This window comes from Leucoraja erinacea, chromosome 20 (genome assembly GCF_028641065.1).
Source record: "Leucoraja erinacea ecotype New England chromosome 20, Leri_hhj_1, whole genome shotgun sequence".
NCBI classification, from domain to species: Eukaryota; Metazoa; Chordata; class Chondrichthyes; order Rajiformes; family Rajidae; genus Leucoraja; species Leucoraja erinaceus.
Window position 1 is genome coordinate 9973245 of NC_073396.1, and position 21180 is coordinate 9994424.

At 39.1% G+C, this 21180-nt stretch overlaps 1 protein-coding gene across 4 annotated transcripts in view; it reads left to right on the top strand.

Moving 5' to 3' along the window:
• The window catches only part of fam234a (family with sequence similarity 234 member A), a 29949-nt gene extending 14103 nt beyond the window's left edge, over positions 1-15846 (top strand). For all 4 annotated transcript variants that reach the window (XM_055651209.1, XM_055651208.1, XM_055651207.1 and 1 more), the window contains exons 6-13: positions 50-209; positions 1573-1723; positions 2345-2491; positions 4063-4144; positions 6013-6162; positions 7576-7687; positions 9701-9911; positions 14281-15846. In XM_055651209.1, coding sequence (XP_055507184.1) covers positions 50-209; positions 1573-1723; positions 2345-2491; positions 4063-4144; positions 6013-6162; positions 7576-7687; positions 9701-9909 — 1011 coding nt within the window. In that variant the 3' untranslated portion in view covers positions 9910-9911; positions 14281-15846. The remainder of the gene's footprint in view (positions 1-49; positions 210-1572; positions 1724-2344; positions 2492-4062; positions 4145-6012; positions 6163-7575; positions 7688-9700; positions 9912-14280) is intronic.
• Positions 15847-21180: the final 5334 nt, after the last annotated feature.

The following is a 21180-nucleotide window of genomic DNA, read 5'->3' on the forward strand; positions in this document are numbered from 1 at the left end:
AACTACAGATAACATTTGCATTTAGAATGAGTGTTGTATTTTCTTCCAGGGCAACGCTGTTAACGAGTTGATCTTCATGCTAGTATCTGGAAAGAGTGGTGATCCCATTGGTCAAAGAGTGTACCTAAATAGTGCCAAAGGTCTAGTGCCTTCCAGTCCATTGATTCATGTTACCAACACTGGGGCGTACTATATTCTCTTCATTCAAGGTAAATGACAAAATGTGTTTTTTTGTTTATTTTCCCTTTTAATTTTCATCTACCCACCCCCGGTCTGCATGGCATCCAGAAATGCTATACTTCATTCTAGGATACATTTGCACAATTCATAAGGAATTTAAATAATTTGCGTGAATCCTAATTCTTCAGGTGAGTCCATACATAAATTGTTGGAATGAAACAGCAATAGCAAAGCCTGCCTCCATGTATGGGTGGTAACATTGAGAGTTTTTACACAATTGTTGGGCAGCATTACAGATAAGTTTAACTAATAAAATCCATTAGTAACTTGGGAGTGTAGAGAAATGTCAAAATTGCTTACTAAAAACATTTATTATATTTTCCCTCCATCATTTTCTCTTCCAGCTCCCAGCCAGTGACATAAGGGCCTTTGTAATTGTAATTAATTTATTTATCAATCCAGTATGTCAAAACACACAAGGAATTTGATTTGCCATAGTCATACCAAAAAAGATACACAACTACATAAAAATTACCATAAACATCCACCACAGCGCACTGTGATGGAAGGCAATAATGTATTTTCTTCCGTCCTTTTCTCCCATGGTCGGGGCAGTCGAACCATCTGCAATTGGGATGATCGAAGCTCCCAGAGCCGGCGATCAAAGCTCCCGCGATTGGGCGGTCGAAGCTCCTGCGGTTGGAACTCCCGAAGTCGCTCCCAAACCAAGGGACCGCGAGCTCCACGATGTTAACTCCGCAGGCTCCCGCGGTTGAAGCTCCCGAAGTCGATCCCCTCTCATATCTCTCTTGCAGACATCCTTATAATGTAGCTGGGGGCGGCCGATGATTCCCAGATGTCAGCTCTACATAGAGGATGTCTTTTGGAATACGGCCATCCTCCATGCGGTGGACATGGTCCAGCCACCGCAGTCTGCGCTGCCTGAGTAGAGTGTACATACTGGGAAAGCCAGGGCGAGACAGGATCTCGGCTTTGGACACTTTGTCTTGCCAGGATATGCCCAGAATACGTCCGATGCTTCTCAGGTGGAAGGTGTTGATCTTCTCTCCTGCCTGGCATTTGTAGTCCGTGTCTCACTACATGGCATATTTAGTCCATGTCTCACTGTGCTGTTGACACAGGCATTGTAGACTGCTATCTTTGTCTTCACTGTCAGCTTTGGGTTGGTCCACACTCGAGTTGTGAGGCGAGCGAGAATTGTAGCTGCCTTCCCGATCCTCTTATCATATCTGTGTCCAAGAAAAGGGCGATGGTGGAGCCGAGGTACGTGAACTGATGGACGGTATCAAGTTCGTAGTCGTCGATGGTGGTGACAGGCGATGGTGGTGTCAAATAGAGATACAGTAATAAAGTAATTTTCTAAACTTGCAGGAACTGTGCAAGGAGTGGCACTGACAGATATTTATACTCAAGCAACTGGAATACCACTTTCAGCACCTAAACTAAATTCAATATTAAAGAAATCCGATCCTGAATGGGAGAAGAAAACCAATATCACGTCAGGAATAATAGAAGTATACAAGTATGTTTCTGTTTCTGCATATCTAATATTGGGTTATTGTTGCTGTCAAATAATGAAACATTAGACGTTTGGAGATACAGGCTTTTAGAGAAACAGGTTTTTGGGTCCACTGAGTGTGCCAGCCAGTGAACACCCTGTACACTAGCTCCATCCTAAACACTAGGGACGATTTACAATTTTACCGACGCCAATTAACCTATAAATCTGTTCTTCTTGGGAGTGTGGGAGGAAACCGGAAACCTTCCCGCGGTCACAGGGAAAATGTACAAACTCCTTATAGACAGCACCCAAGGTCAGGATTGAACCCGGGTCTCTGGCACTGTACTGCAGCAGCTTTACCGCAGTGCCACTGTGCCGCCCTGAAACCTTTACAGCAGCAAGCTGGTTACTTTTAAAACAATGCTTACAATATGTTTAAGAAAATAACTTTTGCTTGTTGAGGTTTTTTTTTTAAGAAAACAAATACTTTTTTTATAAGACTGGGTATTTAACAATTGTTGGGCAGCATTACAGATACGTTTAACTAATAAAATCCATTAGTAACTTGGGAGTGTAGAGAAATGTCAAAATTGCTTACTTAAAACATTTATTGTATTTTCCCTCCATCTTTTTCCCTTCCAGCTCCCAGCCAGTGAAATATCTTCAGCAAGTGCATGTTGCAGGGACGAACGCTGGCAAACTGCTCATCAGTACAGATTATGCAGTTGAGCTTTTGGATGGACAGAGCTTGCAGAGCTATTGGTACCATAATCTGTCTCGGATTCAAGGGTAAAGTTTTATTTAATTTCCAACTAAAGCAATAGTTGTGCTGGTACTTGGTGTTACTGGGAAGGTTTTAGGTTTAGGATCTTGTCATCTCAAGTTTATTGCTATCCTGTAAGTGGTCCCATGCACCAGTGGAATGTATTTGTATTAGGCAGTTTGTTGTTGCATAATAATGTAAAGTGGGGAAGTAACACTGTGTACACAAAATTGCTGGAGAAACTCAGCGGGTGCAGCAGCATCTATGGAGCGAAGAAAATAGGCAACGTTTCGGGCCGAAACCCTCCATCAGTCTGAAGAAGGGTTTCGGCCCGAAACGTCGCCTATTTCCTTCGCTCCATAGATGCTGCTGCACCCGCTGAGTTTCTCCAGCAATTTTGTGTACCTTCGATTTTCCAGCATCTGCAGTTCCTTCTTGAACACAAGTAACACTGTGTTATCAACTGTGAGTCAGGAAGTGGTCGTGCTCATATCCTGCTCTAGGAATGGACGTTTACAGAAAACCATAAAGTATGTTAAACAAGAAGAGCTCCCAGGACACACAGTCAAAGGGAATATGATGTTTTAACAGTAATGGTGTTATGGATTAAAAACAAAGTGTAGGAAGGAACTGCGGATGCTGGTTTACACTGAAGATAGACACAAAAAGCTGGAATAACTTAGCAGGTCAAGCAGCACCTCCGGAGCTTTATTCATCATTTTCTGTGTGGATTGGAATTAAACATAGGCAGGTAAAACCAAGTTAACAATGGGACGCTTTTATGAAAGAGATGCTTTAATTATACTTTTGCTACATTTCCGTGATGAGATTGAAAGCCATAACTCCGTGCATGAAGCGAGAATGAAAGTCAATAAAGCAGCGAGAAATGAACTTTGACAGATATCAGGTTGATATCCAGGTTTGTAGGTTCTTTTTATATAGCCTTAGTGAGACTACACTTCAGTTTATGTGCAATCTTGGACTCTTTACCTAAGACATGATTCACTTGCCATAGAGGGAATGCAGCTAAGATTCACTAGATTGATTCCTGGAATTAAATGGTATGAGGAGAGATTAAGTTAACAGATCTTGGAAGAATGAGAGGTAATCTGATTCAATTTCATAAAAATAAATATGCCTTAGGACTTTTTAAATGTAGAGTGGTGGTTAGAATCTGGAGTGCATTGCTTAAGAAATAGTAACAACTGATTCAGTTGTGGCATTCAAAAAGGAACCGGATAAGTATTTACAAGAAAAAATATTTCAGGATTGGGACAGAGGACAGGGAGTGGGATGAGCTGAATTGTTCTTCTTTATAGCCAACACAGTGGGACAAATGGACGTATTTTTGCTAATGTTTGGGGACTTCTTTGCCAAAAAAGTAAGCATTTTCTCAAAGCCTTTTTTACCGAGGAAATATTAACAATATTTCATTGAGGATATTTGTAAAGAATGTAGTCACTAATGTATTAATTAAATTAGAATTTTTAAATTGAAGAAAATTAAAATAGATTACTTTTGTTGGAATTTTGCACAGCATTTATTATATACTTTATAAGAAAAATCATTTGGAATGATGCAAGATTTCTATTTCCAGGATGCCACTGCCTGGTTATTTTAACAAGGATGATACATTTGATTTTCTAATCGAAGATTTAATTGAAAAGAACATGAAGAAGGTTTGTTAATGCAGTACATTTCTATGAATTAATAAAAAATTGTTAGGCCGCAATGATATTTTAGTGATCATAATCTCTTCCTCATCCATGAGTTTATTTAGTATTTAATCAGGCAATTTGTAATTTTCACACTTAGTATATAGGTTCAGGTCCACCATCGATTTTCTGACAACTGGTCCGGACAAAATTATGAGAGTGCACTTAAAATGCCCTCCGAAAGTCCCCTTGAAAATGTGGCACCTAGGCTGGGCGAGGTGGCTGAGCTCAGCCTCATAGGGACTTCCATACCGATCAATGGGTCAAATTTGCCCCTTGTGACTGGGGCTCTGGAACTCCATTCCAGACGGAGCCAGCAAATCTGTCACCATAGCTGTCTTCAGCAGCCGATCGGCGGGTTGAATTTGTCTCCTGTGGCTGGGACTCTGGAACTTTGGCCCGGTCAGAGCCGGCAGATCCGTTCCATCAGCCAACGTCTAAGCCGGATATATGCGAGTCGGTATCTCAGCCCTTCGACACCCTCGGCAGGTCGTTCTGGTACCGTTGGAATCTCGGAGGCTGTGACATTGTTGGTCTGGCAAAATGAATAATCCAGAAAGGCTATGGAACCGAGGGTGCCGGAAAGTCAGTGGTGGACCTGTATCCCTAACAAAATCAGCATTTATTTCAAATCCGTATACTACTGTTTGATGTGATAAAGTAATAATATGTTATGAATCGACAATATCTATATTAGGCTGAAGTCTTCTAAAACCTGGACTTAGTAGAAATTAATGTTTTCCTTTCCAAAAGGATATTAGAGAACTAATTGGGTTTTTACAAAATTCAGTAGATTAATGTTTAATTTAACTTAATTTAGCTTCTGTTCCAGATTAAATAAAAAACTAAAGTCATTTTCTCAATGTTTTGAATTGGTAGGAACAATTGGTAGTTATTATTTTTACATATAGCAGTGTAATTAGATTCTAGATCCAGGTGCTATATGTAAGAGCATCAATAAATCATTCATATTGCAACAGTAATGCATGCATACTATTTAAAAATAATTAAAGTACTTCAATTTGCATTCATTATACTGAATTTGATATTAAAATATAATTGTCGTGCTGGTTTCCCTAATATATTGAATGTGAATCAATCTCTTAGTTTACTATTTTATGAAGTCCCGATGACTGGAGTATAGAGTTCCACCTGAAAGTCCCAAATATCTGCGTATGCTGGAAATCTAAAATAAAATAGAAAATGATGGAAACACTCAGCAAGTCAGGCAGCTTTTGTGGAAACAGAAAAAGAGTTAATGTTTCAAGTCAGAAACCTTTGTTAGAATGGAGAAAGGGTGAACAAGTTGGTTTTCGGTTGCAGTGAAGATGGAAAGTGGGGCGAGGTGCAGGATGGGCAGAACAAAGAGAAAATGTAGGATAAGGTAAAACAAAATGGATTAATATGGCAGATTATGTTTCATTGGCTGTGCTATGTGTACCAGAGGTCAGGCTGTTCAAGGTGAGAAATCTGACCCAAGATCACATGAATTCATGGTAGAAATGGTCAGTTCTAACAAAGACGGAAAGAGTTGCCTAAAATGGAGAAACAAGGAACTGCAGATGGTGGTTTATCAAGCAAAGGCACAAAATGCTGGAGTAACGGGTCAGGTTGTAGAAAATGTTTTCTCCATTGTCTCCAGTGATGCTGCCCGACCTGCTGAGTTACTCTAGCATTTTGTGTCAGTTTTTGCTATAAACCATCATCTGCAGTTCATTTTTTATTACATTAGATCAAATGAAGAATTCAATGTTGATTTAATAAATATTTTGTCAACTTTTTATATTTTTGCTGGGAAGTATAAAGACCTAATATTGATTTTTTTTCTCTAGGTTACTATTGTGGATGGTAAAAGTGGCAAAATACTATGGGAGGAAGAATTGATTACCAGGGAGAACTGTCCAAAACCATCTTCTGTCAACACTGTATCCCAGTCCATCTTTTTTTTCTGGGGTGAACTTCCAACACAAAACAATGTTTCCGTAAGTCTTTTGATAGAAAATAATTTACTATTCCAGTCAATTACAGGTAGCCCCTACGTTGTGGCAGGGATTTGTGTTCCTAGAAAATGGTCCCTATCACGTTTTTTCCTAAATGAACACTCTTCATCTGCACATGTGTTGAGAAATGCAAGTTGAAGGACAAATTTTATTTATTTACTTTAAACATAAATGTTGAGGAGCTATTTTTTATTCCCATATCCCAGATTTTAAGTAGTGTTTGTAAATTCTAAAAGGATGAATTTCCATGTCCAAACTGCCGTAATGTGGCGGTCACTAGTAATTATTAAAGCCGATTATTTTTATCGAATGTGAACAAATTTAATTTCCCAGAATTATTCATCTTTTTTTTTAAGTGAACTTTTTAAATAGGATTGTATAAGTAAAAGATTGCAACAAGAGAGCTCATCTATAATCTAGTTTGCAGATTGTGCAGTAGTGGATCAGATATTGATCTAATGGTATATATATATATATATATATATATATATATATATATATATATATATATATATATATATATCACTATGTACTTTATTGCAAGTACACTTGAAAAGTACATAAATAAATCATAGCTTCTAAAAATTTGGTAAACAAGTGAAATTAAAAATGATTATCTTGGTTAACCTTTGAAAATATGTAAATTTTGAACTGGAATTTGTTGCTCTTTTGATCCTCATTTAGTGTAAATTGATTACTGATCCATGACCATCTCGCACAATGGAGACATTATGACTAGCCCTAGATATTACCATGCTTAAAAAAATGCCTTTTGATCGCAGCCAAATGAGTAACAGAAATGTGTCACATAGCCTCTTGTTAAAATACTGGTTTGTGTTTCATCCATTTATGACCGCAAAATCCCATTGGAAATGCAATTGCTGGGTCATCAGATGAGGATAAGAACATGATTTAACATGATGCCTTCATCTATTTTAATTGCATGTTGAATGAGTGACAGTCCTGTTGGGTTGATACAGCCAAAGTATCAATTTGGTGAATGTTACAGCCATGGATGTCGATTTCAATGTTTTAACGCATAGGTATGATTGTACATGGATGGTTTCCTTGGGTAAATCATATAAATGAGATTCTCACTTGTATACTTTGAAGTCAAATGTCATTAAGTATTTTGTATCTAGCATTCAGTTTTCTACTTTGTTTTGCCACTTAAATATTTGACACATTATTCTTTATTATGATTTTGTTAAAGTTTCTTTACTAATCACTAATATCTTTAATTATTGATGGAATCATAAAATATGAAATTAAGCAAAAGTTGATTTAATTTTTGTCCCTGTGATCTTTATTCTAATGTGCCACTTCACTCAACATATAATTTTTATTGTTCCTCTTCTAAAATGATTTATGGAATATTTGTTTTAATTTTCTCAGTTGCTGGAAAGTTTTTCAGAAAAAAGTCATAACCTCTATATGCTTCATCCATTGCATCCAAATATCATTCTGGAGTTAAAAAATGGTACTGAAAATGTGGTTGCCTTTACCAGTAAGTCAACCTACCAATTCCTACTATAAGTTACTGACAATTAATTTAGAAGACCATATTTTATTTTCTGTGATAACTTGTAGGAACTAAGAATAAATTGCTTCTGATCCTACGATCTATGTTTAATTTATATGTGAATATGACGTTGATCTTCAAATATAGTTCGATTTGATGGGCTGAATTTGCTCAAAAAAGTAAATGACAGAGTCTGGAATGGTTCCTGCAGATTGGAGGATAGTAAATGTAACATTACTTTTAAGGAACAGGAGATAAAACTTAGCACAAACATAATTCAGTTTAAAAAGATGTACAAAAAACTTTTTTAAAATGATATTGGAATGAGGATAGGTGATTGTGAGTGGGATATTTATTATACTGATTGTATTGGGAAGGGTGATTATAGGGTGATGGGTTGTATATATGACTAAGATACTGTATAGTATATGAGGGTTTTTTCTTTTCTTTTTTATTTTGTTCTCTCTTTTTTGTATGGCTTTGTAAATATTTGATTAATGTATAAATGTAAATCATTTGGTGTACATATAGCTGCTGGTGTACATATGGTGTACATATAGCTGCTAAATTTGAAAAAGATAATTATAAGCAGTTGAATAAGGGGTGGGAATTAATAAGCTTTGGCTTCTTCCTGCTCCTTTTCGGACACGTACGATTTCATTTATTTATAGATATTGTTTATGACACTTTATAAATATTCTTGTTTTGTTTTTTGTATGCTGTTTCACGCTTGCTTTTTATTCTTTTATTCTGTTTGAAATAAAGAATTAAATAAATAAATAAATAAATAGATAAATGAAAATAAATTTAAAAAAAGAATTAAAGATGGCAGCAAATGGGGAACTATAGACCCTGATGCAGGAAAAGTGGTGGAATCTATTATTAAAGATGCAATCTCAAGACACTTCGAAAATAATCTGACTGAACAGACAGACTTACCATGTATTTATGAAAGGAAAATCAAGTTTGACTAACCTATTGGACTACCATGAGGATGCGTCTAATAGATAAGATGAGTGGGACGATAGGAGGTGTTTTTAATTGTATTTTCAGTAGGCTGTTGATGATGCTCCTCTGGGGAATAATATGCTGGCTTGGATGAAGTAAGAATAAATAGTGCCTTGCCATTTTGGCAATGGGTACCACTGGGTTCAGCATGGGGGCCCAACTATTTGCAATCTATATCAATAGCTTGACTGATGAGACCAAATATAGTATCTCAGAGGTGTCAAGGGGATTAAGACAAACTGAATGAGTGAGCAACAATATGGCAGATAGAGTCAAATGTGGAAGAATATAGACAATAGGTGCAGGAACAGGCCATTTGGCCCTTCAAACCAGCACTGCCATTCAATGTGATCATGGCTGATCATCCACAATCAATACCCCGTTCCTGCCTTCTCCCCATATCCCCTGACCGCTATTTTTAAGAACCCTATCTAGCTCTCTCTTGAAAGCATCCAGAGAATCTGCCTCCACTGCCTTCTGAGGCAGAAAATTCCCCAGACTCGCCACTCTCTGTGAGAAAAAGTGTTTCCTCGTCTCCGTTCTAAATGGCTTACTCCTTATTCTTAAACTGTGGCCCCTGGTTCTGGACTCCCCCAACATTGGGAACATGTTTCTAGTGTGTCCAAGCCCTTAACAATCTTATATGTTTCAATAAGAAGTTATCTACTTCAGTAAAATAAACACAAAACTGCTTTTCTTTTAAGACTGGTGTTAGATGGGAAAAGGTTGATATTCATAGGGTCCTTGATGTCCTTGTATACAAGTCATTTAAAAGTAACCTGCAGGAGTAACAAATAGTTAAGAAGGTAAAAGCTATGTTGTCCTTCATTACATGAGGATTTATGTACAAGAATGTTATACACTTAAAGTTCAAAATTATCTCCATAGCAGATGCTGATTTAATACTTCTTACCTGATTGTTCTTCAGATGTTAAAGAATTAATGTTATTAAAGAAAAAAATGTACCAATGTCCTACCATTTTATTGCAGCTACCTTATTTGAACACAGCAGACATGCTGGATGTGTTCTGTTGTTGGGACAACCTAAAGGGAGTCAACCAGGCCGTTTGACGATCATCAAACAAAAACTGAAAGACATCATCTATTTAAGCAGGGTTAGACGTCTCAAGAAGGGGCATGATGATTTTGATGATGATGAACTTATAGAATATTTCCACAGAATGAGATACAGCAGCTAATGGTGAGTTTAGAAAGTCAATGAAGATTTTGTTTTACTATTTTTGGTCATCTCTTGCTGACCAAAAGCTTTAAAGCTTGATCTGATATTTAATTCCTAAAACTGAATATCTTAATTGTTCATATTGGAAAACAATGGTGTGATAAATTAAAACAAACATAATAATTGAGGCACTGTTCCCTCATACAGAAAAACTAGAAAATTGTAGGAATAATTTTATTGTACAGTTCATCATTTTCCTGCAGTGAGCAAATTGATGAATTTACTACTACTAATCTATTAATTAATTACAGTGGATTTTTGTTTAACGACAAAATAAGGGGTTTGATTTGGAAAACAAAATTTGGATCATCTGAAAAAAAAAATTAAGTCCCAAATCTGGTCTTTCTTTCACCTGGAAAATCTCACCTGTATTTTTATTTATCTAAATATAATTTAAATGTTTTTCTATTAAAGTTGTCTGCACATACCCAAGTTAATGGTTGGCTCTTCTGAAATCGTTTCAATATTTTAACTAATCTTTAAGTTGTATTCTAAATAATTCCTCCTTGATAGACTGTTAACTGGAATTTGTATTACATAAGGATTCATAGCAAAAGGATTTGAGTATAGGAGCAGGGAGGTTCTACTGCAGTTGTACAGGGTCTTGGTGAGACCACACCGGGAGTATTGCGTACAGTTTTGGTCTCCTAATCTGAGGAAGGACATTCTTGCCATAGAGGGAGTACAGAGAAGGTTCACCAGACTGATTCCTGGGATGTCAGGACTTTCATATGAAGAAAGACTGGATAGACTCGGCTTGTACTCACTGGAATTTAGAAGATTGAGGGGGGATCTTATAGAAACTTACAAAATTCTTAAGGGGTTGGACAGGCTAGATGCAGGAAGATTGTTCCCGATGTTGGGGAAGTCCAGAACAAGGTGTCACAGTTTAAAGATAAAGGGGAAATCTTTTAGGACTGAGATGAGAAAAACATTTTTACACAGTGGTGAATCTCTGGAATTCTCTGCCACAGAATGTAGTTGAGAACAGTTCATTGGCTATATTTAAGAGGGAGTTAGATGTGGCCCTTGTGGCTAAAGGGATCAGGGGGTAGGTATGGAGAGAAGGCAGGTACAGGATACTGAGTTGGATGATCAGCCATGATCATATTGAATGGCGGTGCAGGCTCGAAGGGCCGAATGGCCTGCTCCTGCACCTATTTTCTATGTTTCTAGAATTTTGGGAATTGGGTAATAGGGAACACAACTACATGTAGCTTACAACCCAACAATATACAGGTGCACAACCTTTTATCCGAAAGCCTTGGGACCAGACACTTGTCGGATTTCGGACATTTTCGGATTTCAGAATGGAAGATTTTTAGCGTAGATTAGGTGGGTAGCGCGGGCAGCTTGAAAAGTCTGGAGCAGCTGCCTCCTCCCCGGAGACCGGGAGAATCATTGCATAAATGTTAGTCAGTTAGTTTGGAGGGATTTTATGTGGTGGTGTAGGGGTGAAGGGGGAAACTTTAATTCTTAGTCCCCTACCTACCTGGTCGGCGACTCCCAACCTCGCGGAGCTGGGGGCTCCGTCCGGCCGCGGGCGGCGCCGGTTGTAGCTCCGACCCCGGCAACTCTACCCCTGGCTGCGAGGCGCTCCAAATCCAGCGCGGCCCGCGGCCGGACGTCCCAGCTCCGAGAATGTCGGGAGTCGGCGGCGTCGCAGCGCTGGGATACCAGCGGGGAGCGGGCAATGCCTTACCGGGTCGCCGTGCGGCAAGCTCCGGAGCGCTGTGGCCGCCTTCTTCCAACATTCGCGGAGTGTCGCTGGATTTGGAGCCGCGGAGCTGGGGGCTCCGTCCGGCCGCGGACGGCGCCGGTTGGAGCTCCGACCCCGGCAACTCTACCCCTGGCTGCGCGGCTCCAAATCCAGCGACGCTCCGCGATGTTGTGTGTCGGCGGCCACAGCGCTCCGGAGCTTGCCGCACGGCGACCCGGTAAGGCATTGCCCGCACCCCGCTGGTATCCCAGCGCTGCGACGCCGCCGACTCCCGACATTCGCGGAGCTGGGGTGTCCGGCCACGGGCCGCGCTGGATTTGGAGCGCCTCGCAGCCAGGGGTAGAGCTGCCGGGGTCGGAGCTACAACCGGCGCCGCCCGCGGCCCCACCGGCCACAGCGCTGCGGAGCTTACTGCACAGCGACCCGGTAAGGCATTGACCGCTCCCCGCCTCTCCGACCAGGTAGGGGACTAAGAATTAAAGTTTACCCCTTCACATAAAAGCCCTCCAAACTAACTGACTAACATTTAAGCAATGATTTGCAGATGTTTAAGCGTCTCCCAGTCTCCAGGGAGGAGGCAGCCGCTACAGTAGTACAGACCTGGGTTGGCCGTGGGTCGTTTTGGGTCAAGTTTGGCGCCAAACGCGAGCTTTGGTGCGCAGACGACATCTGGAAAAAATGGCCGGTTTTCGGAGCTTTTCGGTTTCTGGAACTCCGGATAAAAGGTTGTGCACCTGTAATTGAATTCTCCAATGTTAAATATTACCCCACCCTTTTTCCAGTGTGCACCCATTTCTCTCACTATTTTGCCCCTTCACTTATGTCCCTCCCTTAGGCATCACATTGCATTCCTCGCCTCCTTATCTGATATTCTTCTCCTTTTCATCTTGAGTCTTTGTTGCTTACTCCACCCCATTTCCCAATCAAGCCCCACCCACTTCTATCCACCTATCACTTGCCAGGCTTTGTCCTGCTCCCACTTAGCTTTTCCAGCTTTCTCCCTCCTATTACAATGTCCAAAGAAGGTTCCTGACCCTCAAGGTCACCAATCCATTACCTCCACAGATGCTGCCTAATCCGCTGAGTTACTCTAGCACTTTGTATTTTGGTCAAGATTGCAGTAAGTGCAGTTCCTGTGCCCCCACGACTACTGGCTTTAGTTAAACCTCAACTGTGGTAACGGTGAAATCGACAGAAGGATGGAGGGTTGGGTGTGTATGCGTGCTTTGTCTGTGATATTTATTTATTTGCTTATCTTTATTATTTTACCGTGGATGTTTCGTTAGCTTTAGAAATGTTTGAATGCTGCACTGACTGGCTGACATTTTAAATTTCGTTGTACATGGCCCATGTTACAATGACAATAAAGAAACTATTCTATTCTATTCTATTCTAACTTAAGTAGAATTGAATGCCCACAACAAATTGGTACTTAAGTAAATTTAGGCACCGTTATATAAATCTTATATCTGAAGAATGGTCTCGACCCGAAATGTCACCCATTACTTCGCCCCAGAGATGCTGCCTGTCCCGCTGAGTTACTCCAACAGTTTGTGTCTATCTTTGGTTTAATCCAGCATCTGCAGTTCATTGCTTCACATTGTATGTAAAATGGTATGTGAAGTGGACAAACAGGTTTTGGGCATTTTTTTGTGTACGATGGGATCTGCCAACTTTTAATAAAGATTTTAAAATATGTCTCAACTGTATTTACCAAGTACATATGGGAGGATACCCAATGGGCCTGCTCAAAATTAACATATTAAAGAACATTTGGATTGTATGGACCTATTTATAATGGGTAGTCATGATAGAGTTAAGTACACAAAATCATGACAGCCTTGCTTTAAGCTAAAACTTGTTTTAAAGGGCTTCCAAACTGTTCCTTTACATTTTAGAATGAGAGGACTTGCACTTATTTTGAACATCTAGTTTGAGCACTAGATCAATGTGTCAACATTGTGGCAATAACATGGGTTCTACTGCTGTTCTTTGTTTTAAAATTTAATACCATACACATTTATTAATGTAGTTCAAATGAAATTGCTTGGGGTGGGTAGAGAATGAAGAATACTGGGGAAATGCATTTTTTTTCTACATTTGAATGATAATGGGGGTGAGGCGGGGTAAGGGTTGTCTTGGAACTATTATTTTATTTACTGCTTCCAATTTTACACAAACTCAAAATAATTTAGAAAGACATAATCATAGTATGCAATGTAATAATGTATAATGTACTCAAATCAAATAAAGATACATGGCCTACTGTAGGTTGTAATTGTCCTTAATTTTTACAAACCATTAAATCCAATCATTCCTAATTTGAAGATGCAAATTGATTGATTTTAAGTACATTTCCAGGATTTAATTTCATTTCAAATTATTAGAACATTGAGAGATCTCTACTGTATTTCATTTTTTAAACATTTTTTTAAAGATATGTTCTTCATAAGGACATGACAGTTGGATTTTTAAAAGATCAGGAAGAGGTCGCTATTGGGAGATAGATTATGAATATTATGTTCCTTGTAAGTTAAATCTTGTATATGTTAACTACAACACAAAGTTGCATTTAATTAAAATTACAGCTAATCATCTAATTTTTCCTAGGTTTTTATTAATGAAGAAAATTTGCTGAATAATGAACACACAGTACATCTTTGAAAAGAGTTGTGGAGAAAGTAAGTTTCAGTTCTAAGATGGGCAAGTTAATTTATAGGAAGAAGGATCGGTTGAGAAATCGAAGAGTACTTATTTGTGAATACATTATGGCAATGTGCCAACTTTAACAATGAAATGTTACTGCAGCCTTTGCTGAAGATGTGCCTAATGACTCTTAAGTGATTGCCAGCATTGAGTAAGTTTCAAATGATTATTTTAATACAATGGGGGAAATATCTATTATATAATTTATCCTTTAATGGACAAACTATTAATCAATGTACGAATTAATCCAAATAAAACTAATGGCTTAAATTGTAGAAATATGAACAGTAAGTTTTCAGCCTTGTAATACTTTGTTTGATTCATATAGTTTCACAGACATGATCATTATAATTATTGCTAGCACCTCAAATTAGCTGCAGTGGCATTTTTGGGGTAAGATGTTGAGTCTGCCCTCAGATTAAATATTACTTGGCAATCCTGCAAAGCAGGGCAATTCACCTCGATGTACCAGCCAATGTTTATTCAATGAATATAACAAATAATTTGGTGTTTCTGGGAGCTTGCTGTGTATAAATTGACAACTTTATTTACATTGGACGTACTTCATGGGTTATAAGCACTTTATAATTTCCTGAAGTAATGAAAGTTGCTGCTTACATTCTTTTGTTCTTCATGGGAAACAGGAATATTGGTGAGGCCAAAAATAAATGATTTAGTTTAAGATCACAATGAAACTAATTATTGCAGTCTGCATGAACTTTATGCTAGAGAATAGAAGTTAGTAAATTCAGTATGGTTTAATTTTCTCCAAACAAATAGTTGATGACTTTATACATTCACAAAATAGTTGATATTTCTGTATGATTAATTCATTGATGTGTATCCTTATTACCTATTTTGTATTAAATATTTTTTGTCTAAAGTGTTTACCTGTGTAAGACAATGACATACATTGATTACACGATTGCTAAACTTTTGGTAAATGAAACACTTGGTATTTATTTCAGTAAAAATCTCTTGTTAAATAAAAAATGCCAAAGACATAAACAATTGCCAATTAAATCCAACCTACCTGTGGTGTAGATGAATTGTACTGACACAAAAATTGAAAAATGAATTATAAATGTAAACAAATGTTGACATTACCGACCTATCCAATTTCAATACTGTATTTCTTAATTGGTGACTTTTAATGTGCAGAATATCAGTTACCTTGGCAATGTGACTATAAATTACTTAATGCTGTGTGGTTTTCTTTGTATGTACTTCAATGTGCTAGTGATTTTAAGTGGAAAGTTCACCATGCGTACACCGAACAATTAACATGTTATGTAAAGCTTATGGTTTGCATGCCTTCTACAAAATGATTCAGTTAGATGCAACGGTGGATTGAAATTTTCTTTGCACTAATTTTCAGATGTTATAATGGTTTTTTGCATTGTATTGGTGAAGTATCTTAAAAGTGCTGTGAGAAATGTGGTTTGTAATTAAACTCGTAAATTATACCCAGCTGAATAATTTGTTCTCTTTACTTGTAAACATCAATTGCTTTTTTATTCTTGTGGATTATGTTTATGAATCCAAACAATGCAATTGGATGGAATTGAATTGAAAACATTACAACACTTGAGCCAATGAACAAGTTTTACCTCTAATGGGCTTCAAAAGCTGGCAGTTCTGTCTGAATATCACAGCTGGCAGAGCAGCAGTCTGTAGGTACATGTGGTGAAATGTCATTCACTCATGCCTTTGGGCTTCATTGGTTGTTTCTCATGAGTGATGTTAGTCTCAATTGAAGTTGATATCCCTTGTTTCCCAACATCAATCATTTAATTATGCTTCCAGGTTCAGAAGACACCGGTTTTGAACTGCCACAGACTAAAAGCGGTTTGGCAATTCAGTGCAAACCTTGTCGAGACCCTATATTTTGTGATGGAACACAAGCTGCGCTTTGCCGTTAATTTGGCCTTGCAGTTCTTGGTTCTTGGTTTCTTGGTCCTCCAAAATATTCCAAATGGAATTTAAACTGGAGGTGGTGAAGGGAGGGCTTAAGCCAGAAAGGGTTATTGGGAAGAAAGAGCTACTTTAAATTTAGTTGCATCTGGTTGGGTAACTATAGTTGGGTGGAGATTATTCCATGCTTTAATTGTGCGGGGGAAGAACGAATTGCTGTATACATCTGTCTTTGTAGCTGGGATCACAAATTGGATCGAATGCCCTCGTCTGCTCCTAATTGGTTTGGGTTTGGTGTAGAACTTGTAGTCTATGTCCATTTAACATTTTGTAAAAACAGGTCAAACGGTGAGCTTCACGTCTGTCTTGGAGAGGGAGATTTGTTCTCTTGACTTGCAACTATAAATTGCTTAAATGTCTTTTTTAAATATATTTAGTGATCTTGTATATTAGTGCTTATTGAATCCAAACAATGCACTTTCATGGAATTTAAAACATTTATTATACTTTAACCATTGAGCAAGTGTCTGCACTACAGATGGAGCTGCCATTGCCAAGGTCCTCATGGTCTCCAAAAAGCTGCCAGTTCTCCCAAGAGCTTCTTAACCAACGAAATACAAGGGGCTGGTCATTTAAAATGGAGGTGAGTAAAAGAGTGGTGAACTTCAAGAACTCTCTGCCCCAGAGAGTTGTGGATACCAGCTCATTAGGATTAAAAAATGTAGTGAGATATTTTTGAATGATTGCAGGTTATGGAGATTTGGCACTGAGATGGAGTTGAGCAGTGCCTTTGCAAAGTTTGAAAGGACAAGATGCGCCCTGTTGTAGCATCTCATTGATGGCAGAAATTACAGATGGTCAATTGAATGTGAAGGTTGAAGGGTTAAAGGTCTACCCTATTCTTACTTTCGGCAGAAGATGGAATGAGGGTAAAGTATGAGAAAATGACCATAAATGCGGGGGGGGGGGGGATCCACAGTTAAGGAAAAGGGAATCTGGAAAGAACTGTGGAATAATATATTTTATTGTTACACACCAGCAGCACTGTGAGTGAACCCCTTGCAGTTAATTTGTTCTCTTGTATTTGTTCTCTTGTATAAATTGCCGAAACGTCTTTTTTTATATACAGTGCCCTCCATAATGTTTGGGACAAAGACTCATAATTTATTTATTTGCCTCTGTACTCCACAATTTGAGATTTGTAATAGAAAAAAAATCACATTTGGTTAAAGTGCACATTGTCAGAGTTTAATACAGGCCATTTTTATACATTTTGGTGTTTATACATGGTCCCCCCATTTGAGGGCACCATAATGTTTGGGACACAGCAATGTCATGTAAATGAAAGTAGTCGTGTTTAGTATTTTGTTGCATATGTGTCTTTTTACAATATTGGACAGTTTTTGACGAACAAGATTCGTATTCAAGAAGGAACTGCAGATGCTGCAAAATCGAAGGTACACAAAAATGCTGGAGAAACTCAGCGGGTGCAGCAGCATCTATGAAGCGAAGGAAATAGGCAATGTTTCGGGCTGAAATCCTTCTTCAGACTGATGGGGGGTGGCGGGGAGAAGAAAGGAAAAAGGAGGAGGAGGTGCCCGAGGGCTGAGGGATGGGAGGAGACAGCTCGAGGGCTGAGGAAGGGGAGGAGACGGCAAAGGCTAACAAAATTGGGAGAATTCAATGTTCATGCTCGCAGGATGCAGACTCCCCAAGCGGAATATGAGGTGCTGTTCCTCCAATTTCCAGTGTTGCTCGCTCTGACCATGGAGGAGAACCAGGACAGAGAGGTCGGATGGGGAATGGGAGGGGGAGTTGAAGTGCTGAGCCACCGGGAGGTCAGGTTGGTTATTGCGGACCGAGCGGAGGTGTTCACTTTTAGTATTCACAAGATTAGTATTCACTTTTTTACACCAATACACTGTTCTTAACAAAATCCTACCCATCATGTGAAACCTTATAAATAGCAGATATAAATTCAATAACTTCAAGATCGACAGTCAAAAACTTTTTTCATAAGACAAATTTTCATCGTTTTCCCACCATTTTGGACACCAAAAGTGTGACATTAAAAAACGTTGCCACATTTTGTCATGAATATTTAATTCATAAATAAACTTCATATGGCCCTTCATACATATGTTTTGATAATGGTCAAGGGAAATATCTTCATCTATACTAGGAGAAAAATACAGTAACATAAAGGTAATACAGTACAGTAAAGATCCCGTAATTGTCGTTGAGCTTGGTGTCCATTGTCACAACGACTATTATCGGGGTCGGTACCCCCTGCAAGTTAAATCACGGAGGCTCCAACCTCTGTTTTTCAAATACCCAACGAGGAATGGTAGTAGCGATTTTTGGGTGAGTTAATTATTTTTTCTTATTTTGCAATTTAATACATCAAAAACATCGTGGTGTCAAAAACGCAACGACAGTTCACGATATTTTCCTGACCTTTAAAAATTAAAAAAAATGTTTTGACATAAATTGGTCATCAAAAATAAGAAACTGAGCCAATTTTCAATTTGGCAACACTCTCTTATTTACTTTTGTACGGACCAAGGCCCTAACTTTATTCCTTCGTGTCAACTTCGAGAAGCTCCGCAACGACCATTACAGAGACATTTTACGTACAAAAAAAATCAGCCCAAATCAAACGATCTGACGAATCATCGGCCATCGATGTCGCTCAGATCCATAAGCTAACGTGCCGTTTAGATCGCATTGGTGAAAATGCTTGTTTTTCGCTGGTTCACCAAAACGAACATTTTATTTAGTGTCCACCCACCGCACATTTGTGTGTATGATGTGTAACACGCGTTGCGGTGTCCACTAAGGTGGATGCAGTATTCTACTACATGATCAGGTGAATGAAATGGAAATGGTGTTTGCAATTTTATTGTTCCATGTGGTATTCATAAACATAGAAAGGAATAAGAAATATGGGTACTTACGGGCCTGTCCCACTTTCATGACCTTTTTTACTCGTGGACACTTTTCATCAGGCTAGAAAAAGCGCCCCGACCTACTTGATGCCACGAGTATCTACGACTAGCATCACGGCCTGCTATGACCTACCTACGACCTCCTATGACCTTGTGACGACCATGCTGCGAGTATGAGTCAAGGGCAAACTCGGCAGAGGTCGCAAATTAGGTTGTGAAAGTCAATGGTGGACACCACGCAACAACCGCTACACAAAATGTATTTGTGTACTCTAATGCTATTTTCAGAAACTTGTCATCAATATGCTATCTTTTCTTATATTTGTTGTTGATACTATGTTAGTCATGAACCCAATAAAGTGCTTGTAAACTTTTTTGAAGGAATTTGAAGTTTGACCCCATTTGTCACATTTTTGTGTGCAGTATTGTAAAAAGACACATATCATTTGCATGCAATGACTTCTTGAAGTCTTTGATTCATTTACATCACTGGTGAGAAGACACCCACCAATTGATGGAGGGTGTCTTCTCTGGTGATGCTCTGCCAGGTCTGTATTGCAGCCATCTTTAGTTTATGCTTGTTTTGGGGGATAGTACCCTTCAGTTTTCTCTTCAGCATATAAAAGGCATGCTCAATTGGGTTCAGATCGGGTGATTGACTTGGCCACTCAAGAATTAACCATTTTTTAGCTTTGTAAAACTCCTTTGTTGCTTTAGCAGTATGTTTGGAATCATTGTCTTGCTGTAGAATGAACTGCCGGCCAATGAGTTTTGAGGCATTTGTTTGAACTTGAGCAGATAGGATGTGTCTACACACTTCAGAATTCATTATGCTACTACCATCAGTAGTTGTATCATCAATGTTGATAAGTGAGCCAGTACCTTCAGTACATGCCAGGCCATAACACCCCCACCACATTTCACAGATGAGGTGGTATGCTTTGGATCTTCTCTCCTCCATACTTTGCTCTTGCCATCACTCTGATATAAGTTAATCTTCATCTCACCTGTTCACAATACATAGAAACATAGAAATTAGGTGCAGGACTAGGCCATTCGGCCCTTCGAGCCTGCACCGCCATTTAATATGATCATGGCTGATCATCCAACTCAGTATCCCGTACCTGCCTTCTCTCCATACCCTCTGATCCCCTTGGCCACAAGGGCCACATCTAACTCCCTCTTAAATATAGCCAATGAACTGGCCTCAACTACCCTCTGTGGCAGAGAGTTCCAGAGATTCACCACTCTCTGTGTGAAAAAAGTTCTCCTCATCTCGGTTTTAAAGGATTTCCCCCTTATCGTTAAGCTGTGACCCCTTGTCCTGGACTTCCCCAACATCGGGAACAATCTTCCTGCATCTAGCCTGTCCAACCCCTTAAGAATTTTGTAAGTTTCTATAAGATCCCCTCTCAATCTCCTAAATTCTAGAGAGTATAAACCAAGTCCATCCAGTCTTTCTTCATAAGACAGACCTGACATCCCAGGAATCAGTCTGGTGAACCTTCTCTGCACTCCCTCTATGGCAATAATGTCCTTCCTCAGATTTGGAGACCAAAACTGCACGCAATACTCCAGGTGTGGTCTCACCAAGACCCTGTACAACTGCAGTAGAACCTCCCTGCTCCTATACTCAAATCCTCTTGACTATGAAAGCCAACATACCATTCGCTTTATTTACTGCCTGCTGCACCTGCATGCCTACCTTCAATGACTGGTGTACCATGACACCCAGGTCTCGCTGCATCTCCCCCTTTCCCAATCGGCCACCATTTAGATAATAATCTGCTTTCCCGTTTTTGCCACCAAAATGGATAACCTCACATTTATCCATATTATACTGCATCTGCCAAACATTTGCCCACTCACCCAGCCTATCCAAGTCACCTTGCAGTCTCCTAGCATCCTCCTCACACCTAACACTGCCCCCCAGCGTAGTGTA